The following is a 15,551-nucleotide window of genomic DNA, read 5'->3' on the forward strand; positions in this document are numbered from 1 at the left end:
AAGCACAAGCATTTCGCTACACTCGCATTAACATCTGCTAACCATGTGTATGTGACAAATAAAATTTGATTTGATTTAACGGCTAAAGAGCTTTAATACAGGATATATAATGAGACACAGTTAACCATCATGCTAACATTGCTAACGGCTAAAGAGCTTTGATAACAGGATATGTAATGAGACACAGTTAACCATCATGCTAACATTGCTAACGGGTAAAGAGCTTTAAATACTGGATACGTAATGAGACACAGTTAACCATCATGCTAACGTTCATGGGCTTCTTCTTTGACCCAACATGTAGCTAGCTTAGTTGGCTTGGAGGAGGCTGATAGCTATATGTCTAGCCTACTTTTTTAGTTGTTGTTTTTTACAGTCAACAATAACAGGAACCTGTATTTGTGTTAGCTAGACAGAACCCCTTCCTGCCTTAAGGCTGATTGGCCCAAATGGCACCGTGATCCATATCGGTCACACTACATAGAGAATAGTGGGCCATTTGAGATACACTGTGACAATGACAAATGAGTAAAGCCTGAACCAAAGCACAAACAGCTCTGTTTACTATGCTACATCAGTTGGCTTTAGTTCTTCACGAAGATGACCTATTTAGTGTGTGTGCGTGTGTGTGTGTGTTTTTTACATTTCCCCCCACTAATAGTTATGATTGGGGGAGAAAAAGCTGATCCTAGATCTGTTGCTAGGGGAAACTTGTGACACAGAGAGAAGGGTGGGGACTATCACCTCACTCAGGGGTCAACCAGGGTCATGGGAGACAGACAGGAAGTAGAATGATCATGTGACCCTTCTGCTGGCATGTGACGTCACATTCTGTTATGGTTTAATTCTCTGTTTTATATCAATAAAGTTTGATGATGATGTAAACAGCGTCTAGGGATACAGTAGCCGTGGCGACAGTAGTCACGGGGTGTTAGGTGTGTGTCTCTGTGTGTTGTTGTGTGTTGGACAACAGATCGTCCTATGTCTAGATCTGAACTGTCTCCTCTCTCTCTGTGTGTGTGTGTGTGTGTGTGTGTGTGTGTGTGTGTGTGTGTGTGTGTGTGTGTGTGTGTGTGTGTGTGTGTGTGTGTGTGTGTGTGTGTGTGTGTGTGTGTGTGTGTGTGTGCGCGCTGCAGGACTTTGAGTCGTGGGTAAATGACACGGCGGAGCATGGCTTCGTGGTCGTATCGTTTGGCGCCGGGGTCAAATACCTCTCAGAGGACATCACTCACAAACTGGCTGGAGCCCTGGGCAGGCTGCCCCAACGCGTGGTCTGGAGGTACTACCAATTTCATTCATTCACATTCCCATCCACTGCAACTGGGGAGGGGGAGGACACAACATGGCTGCTAATTCACATTCCCTTCCACTGTAACTGGGGAGGGGGAGGACACAACATGGCTGCTAATTCACATACCCTTCCACTGCAACTGGGAAGGGGGAGGACACAACATGGCTGCTAATTCACATTCCCTTCCACTGCAACTGGGAAGGGGATGGACACAACATGGCTGCTAATTCACATACCCTTCCACTGTAACTGGGAAGGGGGAGGACACAACATGGCTGCTAATTCACATTGGTAGAGTTCCTCCCCGACTATATTGCAGACTCATGCTAAATCTTACAGCACCTGGATAGGTATAAATAACTTGTCACACAACCATTGGTTGATGCAAATCAACACTTGGGCATCTAGTTGGGCAGGAACTCATCCATTCACTCCCACTGCAACTAGGAGGGAGAGGACACAAAATGGCTGCCAGGGGTGGCACCATCAGCCAGGTGGGTGAGGTAAAATGGCTGAATGATAAACGACCACTGCTCTTGTGAGCACTAAAATGGCCCCAGCACCTTACCTACTATTGCCAGTGTTGGTCGACGAACCACCACCCACAAATGATTCCTTGAGAGCCACGACACAAAGGCTACAAAAATATTTTATAGCAAAGATCCACCCCTCAGTCTACATGACAAACAACAGACGTGTGGAACGGGTCACAAGGTGGGACTTGATGAATGAGGAAGGAGTATCACGCAGACCGATAGCATTTGCTATGGAGACGAGGCTCCGGTCTCATCCCTGGTACTTCATAGGACTGTTCTTATTGTTCAGTTTGGCCCCTGAGACGAGGCTCCGGTCTCGTCCCTGGTACTTCATAGGACTGTTCTTATTGTTCAGTTTGGCCCCTGAGACGAGGCTCCGGTCTCATCCCTGGTACTTCATAGGACTGTTCTTATTGTTCAGTTTGGCCCCTGAGACGAGGCTCCGGTCTCATCCCTGGTACTTCATAGGACTGTTCTTATTGTTCAGTTTGGCCCCTGAGACGAGGCTCCGGTCTCATCCCTGGTACTTCATAGGACTGTTCTTATTGTTCAGTTTGGCCCCCTTGACGAGGCTCCGGTCTCATCCCTGGTACTTCATAGGACTGTTCTTATTGTTCAGTTTGGCCCCTGAGACGAGGCTCCGGTCTCATCCCTGGTACTTCATAGGACTGTTCTTATTGTTCAGTTTGGCCCCTGAGACGAGGCTCCGGTCTCGTCCCTGGTACTTCATAGGACTGTTCTTATTGTTCAGTTTGGCCCCTGAGACGAGGCTCCGGTCTCATCCCTGGTACTTCATAGGACTGTTCTTATTGTTCAGTTTGGCCCCTGAGGCGAGGCTCCGGTCTCGTCCCTGGTACTTCATAGGACTGTTCTTATTGTTCAGTTTGGCCCCTGAGACGAGGCTCCGGTCTCATCCCTGGTACTTCATAGGACTGTTCTTATTGTTCAGTTTGGCCCCTGAGACGAGGCTCCGGTCTCATCCCTGGTACTTCATAGGACTGTTCTTATTGTTCAGTTTGGCCCCTGAGACGAGGCTCCGGTCTCATCCCTGGTACTTCATAGGACTGTTCTTATTGTTCAGTTTGGCCCCTGAGGCGAGGCTCCGGTCTCGTCCCTGGTACTTCATAGGACTGTTCTTATTGTTCAGTTTGGCCCCCTTGACGAGGCTCCGGTCTCATCCCTGGTACTTCATAGGACTGTTCTTATTGTTCAGTTTGGCCCCTGAGACGAGGCTCCGGTCTCATCCCTGGTACTTCATAGGACTGTTCTTATTGTTCAGTTTGGCCCCTGAGACGAGGCTCCGGTCTCATCCCTGGTACTTCATAGGACTGTTCTTATTGTTCAGTTTGGCCCCTGAGACGAGGCTCCGGTCTCATCCCTGGTACTTCTTTAGCACAGAAACACCAACTCAGTCTATGGCATAAATCAATTGTCAACTCCAGATACTCCCATCTCAAGTAAAACCCCTTCTCAAGTAAAACCCCTTGGTGCACAGATATTGTGGAGATAAGTAATTGGTTCCCCAATAATCACGCCATCCCTTCACATGGTTTAGAATAGGTAAAGACACATTCACATGGTTTAGAATAGGTAAAGACACATTCACATGGTTTATAATAGGTACAGACACACTCACATGGTTTAGAATAGGTAAAGACACATTCACATGGTTTAGAATAGGCAAAGACACATTCACATGGTTTAGAATAGGTAAAGACACATTCACATGGTTTAGAATAGGTAAAGGCACATTCACATGGTTTAGAATAGGTAAAGACACATTCACATGGTTTAGAATAGGTAAAGACACATTCACATGGTTTAGAATAGGTAACGACACATTCACATGGTTTAGAATAGGTAAAGACACATTCACATGGTTTAGAATAGGTAAAGACACATTCACATGGTTTAGAATAGGTAAAGACACATTCACATGGTTTAGAATAGGTAAAGACACATTCACATGGTTTAGAATAGGTAAAGACACATTCACATGGTTTAGAATAGGCAAAGACACATTCACATGGTTTAGAATAGGTAAAGACACATTCACATGGTTTAGAATAGGTAAAGACACATTCACATGGTTTAGAATAGGTAAAGACACATTCACATGGTTTAGAATAGGTAAAGACACATTCACATGGTTTAGAATAGGTAAAGACACATTCACATGGTTTAGAATAGGTAAAGACACATTCACATGGTTTAGAATAGGTAAAGACACATTCACATGGTTTATAATAGGTACAGACACACTCACATGGTTTAGAATAGGTAAAGACACATTCACATGGTTTAGAATAGGTAACGACACATTCACATGGTTTAGAATAGGTAAAGACACATTCACATGGTTTAGAATAGGTAAAGACACATTCACATGGTTTAGAATAGGTAAAGACACATTCACATGGTTTAGAATAGGTAAAGACACATTCACATGGTTTAGAATAGGTAAAGACACATTCACATGGTTTAGAATAGGCAAAGACACATTCACATGGTTTAGAATAGGTACAGACACATTCACATGGTTTAGAATAGGTAAAGACACATTCACATGGTTTAGAATAGGTAAAGACACATTCACATGGTTTAGAATAGGTAAAGACACATTCACATGGTTTAGAATAGGTAAAGACACATTCACATGGTTTAGAATAGGTAAAGACACATTCACATGGTTTAGAATAGGTAACGACACATTCACATGGTTTAGAATAGGTAAAGACACATTCACATGGTTTAAAATAGGTAAAGACACATTCACATGGTTTAGGATAGGTAAAGACACATTCACATGGTTTAGAATAGGTAAAGACACATTCACATGGTTTAGAATAGGTACAGACACATTCACATGGTTTAGAATAGGTAAAGACACATTCACATGGTTTAGAATAGGTAAAGACACATTCACATGGTTTAGAATAGGTAAAGACACATTCACATGGTTTAGAATAGGTTAACGACACATTCACATGGTTTAGAATAGGTAAAGACACATTCACATGGTTTAGAATAGGTAAAGACACATTCACATGGTTTAGAATAGGTACAGACACATTCACATGGTTTAGAATAGGTAAAGACACATTCCCACATTCCCAGTTTTATGCATTACCACAAGGGAGATGTTTAGTTTACCGAAAATACAGCTCACTGTCCAATGTGTTGGGTAGAGACAGGCTTGGTCACCACAGATCCAATCAGTCAATGTTGCCAAATCGATGAGGAGAACGATTGTCAGTTTTCCGCGTCAACAATGGTGTGCCGCACCCTCAGTCTAAACGGAGTTTCCAGAGCTTCAAGGTTCCATTCTTCCAGCTACTTCCTACTTCCTACTTCCAGCTACTTCCTGCTTCCTATTGGGAAGACATTAGAATTAACACATGTTGACATTCCCACAGGGGATTCATTATTTGTGGTTTGGAAATATTCCTTGGGTTGGATCAGGGCAGGTTCTGATTGGGGTTCGTCGGGCTTGGATCAGAACAGGTTCTGAATGGGATTCGTCGGGGTTGGATCAGGACAGGTTCTGAATGGGGTTCGTCGGGCTTGGATCAGGACAGATTCTGAATGGGGTTCGTCGGGCTTGGATCAGAACAGGTTCTGAATGGGATTCGTCGGGGTTGGATCAGGACAGGTTCTGAATGGGGTTCATCGGGGTTGGATCAGGACAGGTTCTGAATGGGGTTCGTCGGGCTTGGATCAGAACAGGTTCTGAATGGGGTTCGTCGGGGTTGGATCAGGACAGATTCTGAATGGGGTTCGTCGGGCTTGGATCAGAACAGGTTCTGAATGGGGTTCGTCGGGGTTGGATCAGGACAGGTTCTGAATGGGGTTCGTCGGGGTTGGATCAGGACAGGTTCTGAATGGGGTTCATCGGGGTTGGATCAGAACAGGTTCTGGTTGGGGTTCATCAGGGTTGGATCAGAACAGGTTCTGAATGGGGTTCGTCGGGCTTGGATCAGAACAGGTTCTGAATGGGGTTCGTCGGGCTTGGATCAGAACAGATTCTGAATGGGGTTCGTCGGGCTTGGATCAGGACAGATTCTGAATGGGGTTCGTCGGGGTTGGATCAGAACAGGTTCTGAATGGGGTTCGTCGGGCTTGGATCAGGACAGATTCTGAATGGGGTTCGTCGGGGTTGGATCAGGACAGGTTTTGAATGGGGTTCGTCGGGGTTGGATCAGAACAGGTTCTGAATGGGGTTCGTCGGGGTTGGATCAGAACAGGTTCTGAATGGGGTTCATCGGGGTTGGATCAGGACAGGTTCTGGTTGGGGTTCGTCGGGGTTGGATCAGGACAGGTTCTGAATGGGGTTCGTCGGGCTTGGATCAGGACAGGTTCTGAATGGGGTTCGTCGGGCTTGGATCAGGACAGGTTCTGAATGGGGTTCGTCGGGCTTGGATCAGAACAGGTTCTGAATGGGGTTCGTCGGGGTTGGATCAGAACAGGTTCTGAATGGGGTTCGTCGGGGTTGGATCAGAACAGGTTCTGAATGGGGTTCGTCGGGGTTGGATCAGAACAGGTTCTGAATGGGGTTCGTCGGGGTTGGATCAGAACAGGTTCTGAATGGGGTTCGTCGGGGTTGGATCAGGACAGGTTCTGAATGGGGTTCGTCGGGGTTGGATCAGGACAGGTTCTGAATGGGGTTCGTCGGGGTTGGATCAGAACAGGTTCTGAATGGGGTTCGTCGGGGTTGGATCAGGACAGGTTCTGAATGGGGTTCGTCGGGGTTGGATCAGAACAGGTTCTGAATGGGGTTTGTCGGGGTTGGATCAGAACAGGTTCTGAATGGGGTTCGTCGGGGTTGGATCAGAACAGGTTCTGAATGGGTTTTGTCAGGGTTGAATCAGAACAGGTTCTGAATGGGGTTTGTCAGGGTTGGATCAGGACAGGTTCTGAATGGGGTTCGTCAGGGTTGGATCAGGACAGGTTCTGAATGGGGTTCGTCGGGGTTGGATCAGAACAGGTTCTGAATGGGGTTCGTCGGGCTTGGATCAGAACAGGTTCTGAATGGGGTTCGTCGGGCTTGGATCAGGACAGGTTCTGATTGGGGTTCGTCGGGGTTGGATCAGAACAGGTTCTGAATGGGGTTCGTCGGGCTTGGATCAGAACAGGTTCTGAATGGGGTTCGTCGGGCTTGGATCAGGACAGTTTCTGAATGGGGTTCATCGGGCTTGGATCAGGACAGGTTCTGAATGGGGTTCGTCGGGCTTGGATCAGGACAGGTTCTGAATGGGGTTCGTCGGGCTTGGATCAGGACAGGTTCTGAATGGTGTTCGTCGGGGTTGGATCAGGACAGGTTCTGGTTGGGGTTCGTCGGGGTTGGATCAGGACAGGTTCTGGTTGGGGTTCATCGGGCTTGGATCAGGACAGATTCTGAATGGGGTTCGTCGGGCTTGGATCAGGACAGGTTCTGAATGGGGTTCGTCGGGCTTGGATCAGGACAGGTTCTGAATGGGGTTCGTCGGGGTTGGATCAGGACAGGTTCTGAATGGGGTTCGTCGGGGTTGGATCAGGACAGGTTCTGGTTGGGGTTCGTCGGGGTTGGATCAGGACAGATTCTGAATGGGGTTTGTCAGGGTTGGATCAGAACAGATTCTGAATGGGGTTCGTCGGGGTTGGATCAGAACAGGTTCTGAATGGGGTTCGTCGGGGTTGGATCAGGACAGGTTCTGAATGGGGTTCGTCGGGGTTGGATCAGGACAGATTCTGAATGGGGTTCGTCGGGCTTGGATCAGGACAGGTTCTGAATGGTGTTCGTCGGGGTTGGATCAGGACAGGTTCTGAATGGTGTTCGTCGGTGTTGGATCAGGACAGGTTCTGGTTGGGGTTCATCGGGCTTGGATCAGGACAGGTTCTGAATGGGGTTCGTCGGGCTTGGATCAGGACAGGTTCTGAATGGTGTTCGTCGGGGTTGGATCAGGACAGGTTCTGGTTGGGGTTCATCGGGGTTGGATCAGGACAGGTTCTGGTTGGGGTTCATCGGGCTTGGATCAGGACAGATTCTGAATGGGGTTCGTCGGGCTTGGATCAGAACAGGTTCTGAATGGGGTTCGTCAGGGTTGGATCAGAACAGGTTCTGAATGGGGTTCATCGGGGTTGGATCAGAACAGGTTCTGGTTGGGGTTCATCGGGGTTGGATCAGGACAGGTTCTGGTTGGGGTTCATCGGGCTTGGATCAGGACAGATTCTGAATGGGGTTCGTCGGGCTTGGATCAGAACAGGTTCTGAATGGGGTTCGTCAGGGTTGGATCAGAACAGGTTCTGAATGGGGTTCGTCGGGCTTGGATCAGGACAGGTTCTGAATGGGGTTCGTCGGGGTTGGATCAGAACAGGTTCTGAATGGGGTTCATCGGGCTTGGATCAGGACAGATTCTGAATGGGGTTCGTCGGGGTTGGATCAGAACAGGTTCTGAATGGGGTTCATCGGGGTTGGATCAGAACAGGTTCTGAATGGGGTTCATCGGGCTTGGATCAGGACAGGTTCTGAATGGGGTTCATCGGGGTTGGATCAGAACAGGTTCTGAATGGGGTTCATCGGGCTTGGATCAGGACAGGTTCTGAATGGGGTTCATCGGGCTTGGATCAGGACAGATTCTGAATGGGGTTCGTCGGGCTTGGATCAGGACAGATTCTGAATGGGGTTCGTCGGGCTTGGATCAGGACAGGTTCTGAATGGTGTTCGTCGGGGTTGGATCAGAACAGGTTCTTGTACACAGGATCTACAGTATATCACAAAAGTGACTACACCCCTCACATTTTTGTAAATATTTGAGAATATCTTTTCACTGAAGAAATGACACTTTGCTACAATGTAAAGTAGTGAGTGTACAGCTTGTTTAACAGTGTAAATTTGCTGTCCCCTCAAAATAACTCAACACACAGCCATTAATGTCCAAATTGGGCCCAAAGTGTTGATATTTTGTGTGGCCACCATCATTTTCCAGCACTGCCTTAACCCTCTTGGGCATGGAGTTCACCAGAGCTTCACAGGTTGCCACTGGAGTCCTCTTCCACTCCTCCATGACGACATCAAGGAGCTGGTGGATGTCAGAGACCTTGCACTCCTCCACCTTCCGTTTGAGGATGCCCCACAGATGCTCAATAGGGTTTAGGATTTGATTTGATTTGGTTGTAGTGGGTGCAACAGGTCGGCACCTCAGGAGTAAATGTCAGTTGGCTTTTCGTAGCCGATGGTAACCCCCACCTTGGGATGGATCTCTCTCAGGAGATCCTTGACCTCTGCCATTTGATTTAACCAGGCAAGTCAGTTAAGAACAAATTATGATTTTCAATGACGGCCTAGGAACAGTGGGTTAACTGGTCTAGGAACAGTGGGTTAACTGCCTTGTTCAGGGGAACAGTGAGTTAACTGGTCTAGGAACAGTGGGACAGTGGGTTAACTGGTCTAGGAACAGTGGATTAACTGGTCTAGGAACAGTGGGTTAACTGCCTTGTTCAGGGGGCAGAACGACAGATTTTTACCTTGTCAGCTCGGGGACTCGATCTAGCAACCTTTTTGATTACAAGTCCAAAGCTCTGACCACTAGGCTTACCTGCTGCCCCACAGCCATAGCAGTGGAATGTCAACAGGGGAACGCCTCTACCCCATCGGAGAAGGCATCCACTATCACCAGACAGTATTTGTAACCCTGACAAGGAGATAAATAATGAAATCCATCATTATGTGTTCAAATGGTCCTTGAGGGGTCAGATGAGTCTACAGTGGCATGGGAATCCCTCTTCCCATGTTGTTAGTCATACAAATCACATATTTTGAACAAAATTGTTCAGAGAACACAGAAAACCCAGGTACAAACCAAAATGTATTTACAAAATCAACAATTTTTTAAGAGTTAGCATGAGCGATGCACTTACAAACAGTAACTTCAGAAGGGAGCCAAATAGCCTTTAGCAAGTTATGAACAAGTTTTAAATGAGAGATGGTCTGACCAGAAGAGGTCAGGAAGCCACGCTGTTTCCACAGAGTACCCAAATCATGTACCACACCAAAGGCATATCTGCTATCTGTATAGATGGTAGCAGACTGGCCTTTAGCTAATGTTCAAGCTCCGGTGAATGCAAAGAGTTCTGCTGCTTGGGCAGAAAGGTGGGAGGGTAATTTAGCACTTTCCAGTGTGGTTGAGGCAGTAGTAACCGTGGTTACATACGTGGTTCTCCCTTCTCAGAACGCTGAGCAGAGCCATCTACAAACAGTTCCACATTTGAATTTTGCAAAAGGGACATCGGTTAAATCCATCCTTGGTTTTAGATACAAGCTCCACCAGAGCAGCACGGTCGTTCGGCTCGCCATCGTCCTCGGTGGGCAACAGAGTAGCAGGATTTAACACAGTGGACCTCTTCAGAGGGTCACGTGAGACATTGCCAGAAGAACATTCTGGATAATGGAGCAGTGGAGCTGGTGTTAGATGGGCCGTCATTCTGATAATGGAGGAGTGGAGCTGGTATTAGATGGGCCGTCATTCTGGATAATGGAGCTGGTGTTAGATGTGCCGTCATTCTGATAATGGAGGAGTGGAGCTGGTGTTAGATGGGCCGTCATTCTGATAATGGAGCTGGTGTTAGATAGGCCGTCATTCTGATAATGGAGCTGGTGTTAGATGGGCCGTCATTCTGATAATGGAGCTGGTGTTAGATGGGCCGTCATTCTGATAATGGAGCTGGTGTTAGATGGGCCGTCATTCTGATAATGGAGCTGGTGTTAGATGGGCCGTCATTCTGATAATGGAGGAGTGGAGCTGGTATTAGATGGGCCGTCATTCTGATAATGGAGGAGTGGAGCTGGTGTTAGATGGGCCGTCATTCTGATAATGGAGCTGGTGTCAGATGGGCCGTCATTCTGATAATGGAGTAGTGGAGCTGGTGTTAGATGGGCCGTCATTCTGGATAATGGAGCTGGTGTTAGATGGGCCGTCATTCTGATAATGGAGGAGTGGAGCTGGTGTTAGATGGGCCGTCATTCTGATAATGGAGCTGGTGTCAGATGGGCCGTCATTCTGATAATGGAGTAGTGGAGCTGGTGTTAGATGGGCCGTCATTCTGATAATGGAGGAGTGGAGCTGGTGTTAGATGGGCCGTCATTCTGATAATGGAGTAGTGGAGCTGGTGTTAGATGGGCCGTCATTCTGATAATGGAGTAGTGGAGCTGGTGTTAGATGGGCCGTCATTCTGATAATGGAGCTGGTGTTAGATGGGCCGTCATTCTGATAATGGAGGAGTGGAGCTGGTGTTAGATGGGCCGTCATTCTGATAATGGAGCTGGTGTCAGATGGGCCGTCATTCTGATAATGGAGGAGTGGAGCTGGTGTTAGATGGGCCGTCATTCTGATAATGGAGCTGGTGTTAGATGGGCCGTCATTCTGATAATGGAGCTGGTGTTAGATGGGCCGTCATTCTGATAATGGAGGAGTGGAGCTGGTATTAGATGGGCCGTCATTCTGATAATGGAGGAGTGGAGCTGGTGTTAGATGGGCCGTCATTCTGATAATGGAGGAGTGGAGCTGGTGTTAGATGGGCCGTCATTCTGATAATGGAGGAGTGGAGCTGGTGTTAGATGGGCCGTCATTCTGATAATGGAGGAGTGGAGCTGGTGTTAGATGAGCTGTCATTCTGATAATGGAGGAGTGGAGCTGGTATTAGATGGGCCGTCATTCTGATAATGGAGCTGGTATTAGATGGGCCGTCATTCTGATAATGGAGGAGTGGAGCTGGTGTTAGATGGGCCGTCATTCTGATAATGGAGGAGTGGAGCTGGTGTTAGATGAGCTGTCATTCTGATAATGGAGGAGTGGAGCTGGTGTTAGATGGGCCGTCATTCTGATAATGGAGCTGGTATTAGATGGGCCGTCATTCTGATAATGGAGGAGTGGAGCTGGTGTTAGATGAGCTGTCATTCTGATAATGGAGTAGTGGAGCTGGTGTTAGATGGGCCGTCATTCTGATAATGGAGCTGGTATTAGATGGGCCATCATTCTGATAATGGAGGAGTGGAGCTGGTATTAGATGGGCCGTCATTCTGATAATGGAGCTGGTATTAGATGGGCCGTCATTCTGATAATGGAGCTGGTGTTAGATGGGCCGTCATTCTGATAATGGAGCTGGTGTTAGATGGGCCGTCATTCTGATAATGGAGCTGGTGTTAGATGGGCCGTCATTCTGATAATGGAGCTGGTATTAGATGGGCCGTCATTCTGATAATGGAGCTGGTGTTAGATGGGCCGTCATTCTGATAATGGAGGAGTGGAGCTGGTGTTAGATGGGCCGTCATTCTCATAATGGAGCTGGTGTTAGATGGGCCGTCATTCTCATAATGGAGCTGGTGTTAGATGGGCCGTCATTCTGATAATGGAGGAGTGGAGCTGGTGTTAGATGGGCCGTCATTCTGATAATGGAGGAGTGGAGCTGGTGTTAGATGGGCCGTCATTCTGATAATGGAGCTGGTGTTAGATGGGCCGTCATTCTGATAATGGAGGAGTAGAGCTGGTGTTAGATGGGCCGTCATTCTGATAATGGAGCTGGTGTTAGATGGGCCGTCATTCTGATAATGGAGCTGGTGTTAGATGGGCCGTCATTCTGATAATGGAGGAGTGGAGCTGGTGTTAGATGGGCCGTCATTCTGATAATGGAGGAGTGGAGCTGGTGTTAGATGGGCCGTCATTCTGATAATGGAGCTGGTGTTAGATGGGCTGTCATTCTGATAATGGAGGAGTGGAGCTGGTGTTAGATGGGCCGTCATTCTGATAATGGAGTAGTGGAGCTGGTGTCAGATGGGCCGTCATTCTGATAATGGAGGAGTGGAGCTGGTGTTAGATGGGCCGTCATTCTGATAATGGAGCTGGTATTAGATGGGCCGTCATTCTGATAATGGAGGAGTGGAGCTGGTGTTAGATGGGCCGTCATTCTGATAATGGAGCTGGTGTTAGATGGGCCGTCATTCTCATAATGGAGCTGGTGTTAGATGGGCCGTCATTCTGATAATGGAGGAGTGGAGCTGGTGTTAGATGGGCCGTCATTCTGATAATGGAGCTGGTATTAGATGGGCCGTCATTCTGATAATGGAGCTGGTGTTAGATGGGCCGTCATTCTGATAATGGAGGAGTGGAGCTGGTGTTAGATGGGCCGTCATTCTGATAATGCAGCTGGTGTTAGATGGGCCGTCATTCTGATAATGGAGGAGTGGAGCTGGTGTTAGATGGGCCGTCATTCTGATAATGTAGCTGGTGTTAGATGGGCCGTCATTCTGATAATGCAGCTGGTGTTAGATGGGCCGTCATTCTGATAATGGAGGAGTGGAGCTGGTGTTAGATGGGCCGTCATTCTGATAATGGAGGAGTGTAGCTGGTGTTAGATGGGCCGTCATTCTGATAATGCAGCTGGTGTTAGATGGGCCGTCATTCTGATAATGGAGGAGTGGAGCTGGTGTTAGATGGGCTGTCATTCTGATAATGGAGCTGGTGTTAGATGGGCCGTCATTCTGATAATGGAGCTGGTGTTAGATGGGCCGTCATTCTGATAATGGAGGAGTGGAGCTGGTGTTAGATGGGCCGTCATTCTGATAATGGAGCTGGTGTCAGATGGGCCGTCATTCTGATAATGGAGGAGTGGAGCTGGTGTTAGATGGGCCGTCATTCTGATAATGGAGCTGGTATTAGATGGGCCGTCATTCTGATAATGGAGCTGGTGTTAGATGGGCCGTCATTCTGATAATGGAGGAGTGGAGCTGGTATTAGATGGGCCGTCATTCTGATAATGGAGGAGTGGAGCTGGTGTTAGATGGGCCGTCATTCTGATAATGGAGGAGTGGAGCTGGTATTAGATGGGCCGTCATTCTGATAATGGAGGAGTGGAGCTGGTGTTAGATGGGCCGTCATTCTGATAATGGAGGAGTGGAGCTGGTGTTAGATGAGCTGTCATTCTGATAATGGAGGAGTGGAGCTGGTATTAGATGGGCCGTCATTCTGATAATGGAGCTGGTATTAGATGGGCCGTCATTCTGATAATGGAGGAGTGGAGCTGGTGTTAGATGGGCCGTCATTCTGATAATGGAGGAGTGGAGCTGGTGTTAGATGAGCTGTCATTCTGATAATGGAGGAGTGGAGCTGGTGTTAGATGGGCCGTCATTCTGATAATGGAGCTGGTATTAGATGGGCCGTCATTCTGATAATGGAGGAGTGGAGCTGGTGTTAGATGAGCTGTCATTCTGATAATGGAGTAGTGGAGCTGGTGTTAGATGGGCCGTCATTCTGATAATGGAGCTGGTATTAGATGGGCCATCATTCTGATAATGGAGGAGTGGAGCTGGTATTAGATGGGCCGTCATTCTGATAATGGAGCTGGTATTAGATGGGCCGTCATTCTGATAATGGAGCTGGTGTTAGATGGGCCGTCATTCTGATAATGGAGCTGGTGTTAGATGGGCCGTCATTCTGATAATGGAGCTGGTGTTAGATGGGCCGTCATTCTGATAATGGAGCTGGTATTAGATGGGCCGTCATTCTGATAATGGAGCTGGTGTTAGATGGGCCGTCATTCTGATAATGGAGGAGTGGAGCTGGTGTTAGATGGGCCGTCATTCTCATAATGGAGCTGGTGTTAGATGGGCCGTCATTCTCATAATGGAGCTGGTGTTAGATGGGCCGTCATTCTGATAATGGAGGAGTGGAGCTGGTGTTAGATGGGCCGTCATTCTGATAATGGAGGAGTGGAGCTGGTGTTAGATGGGCCGTCATTCTGATAATGGAGCTGGTGTTAGATGGGCCGTCATTCTGATAATGGAGGAGTAGAGCTGGTGTTAGATGGGCCGTCATTCTGATAATGGAGCTGGTGTTAGATGGGCCGTCATTCTGATAATGGAGCTGGTGTTAGATGGGCCGTCATTCTGATAATGGAGGAGTGGAGCTGGTGTTAGATGGGCCGTCATTCTGATAATGGAGGAGTGGAGCTGGTGTTAGATGGGCCGTCATTCTGATAATGGAGCTGGTGTTAGATGGGCTGTCATTCTGATAATGGAGGAGTGGAGCTGGTGTTAGATGGGCCGTCATTCTGATAATGGAGTAGTGGAGCTGGTGTCAGATGGGCCGTCATTCTGATAATGGAGGAGTGGAGCTGGTGTTAGATGGGCCGTCATTCTGATAATGGAGCTGGTATTAGATGGGCCGTCATTCTGATAATGGAGGAGTGGAGCTGGTGTTAGATGGGCCGTCATTCTGATAATGGAGCTGGTGTTAGATGGGCCGTCATTCTCATAATGGAGCTGGTGTTAGATGGGCCGTCATTCTGATAATGGAGGAGTGGAGCTGGTGTTAGATGGGCCGTCATTCTGATAATGGAGCTGGTATTAGATGGGCCGTCATTCTGATAATGGAGCTGGTGTTAGATGGGCCGTCATTCTGATAATGGAGGAGTGGAGCTGGTGTTAGATGGGCCGTCATTCTGATAATGTAGCTGGTGTTAGATGGGCCGTCATTCTGATAATGGAGGAGTGGAGCTGGTGTTAGATGGGCCGTCATTCTGATAATGTAGCTGGTGTTAGATGGGCCGTCATTCTGATAATGTAGCTGGTGTTAGATGGGCCGTCATTCTGATAATGGAGGAGTGGAGCTGGTGTTAGATGGGCCGTCATTCTGATAATGGAGGAGTGGAGCTGGTGTTAGATGGGCCGTCATTCTGATAATGCAGCTGGTGTT

The 15,551-nt window shown here is 47.9% G+C and overlaps 1 protein-coding gene across 1 annotated transcript in view; it reads left to right on the top strand.

Annotated features, from left to right (window-relative positions):
• LOC135507267 (2-hydroxyacylsphingosine 1-beta-galactosyltransferase-like) overlaps positions 1-15,551 on the top strand; it is a 147,062-nt gene that overhangs the window by 96,572 nt on the left and 34,939 nt on the right. The window contains exon 4 of the mRNA XM_064926868.1: positions 1,137-1,279. Coding sequence (XP_064782940.1) covers positions 1,137-1,279 — 143 coding nt within the window. The remainder of the gene's footprint in view (positions 1-1,136; positions 1,280-15,551) is intronic.

Source organism: Oncorhynchus masou, chromosome 20 (assembly GCF_036934945.1).
Source record: "Oncorhynchus masou masou isolate Uvic2021 chromosome 20, UVic_Omas_1.1, whole genome shotgun sequence".
Lineage (NCBI taxonomy): Eukaryota > Metazoa > Chordata > Actinopteri > Salmoniformes > Salmonidae > Oncorhynchus > Oncorhynchus masou.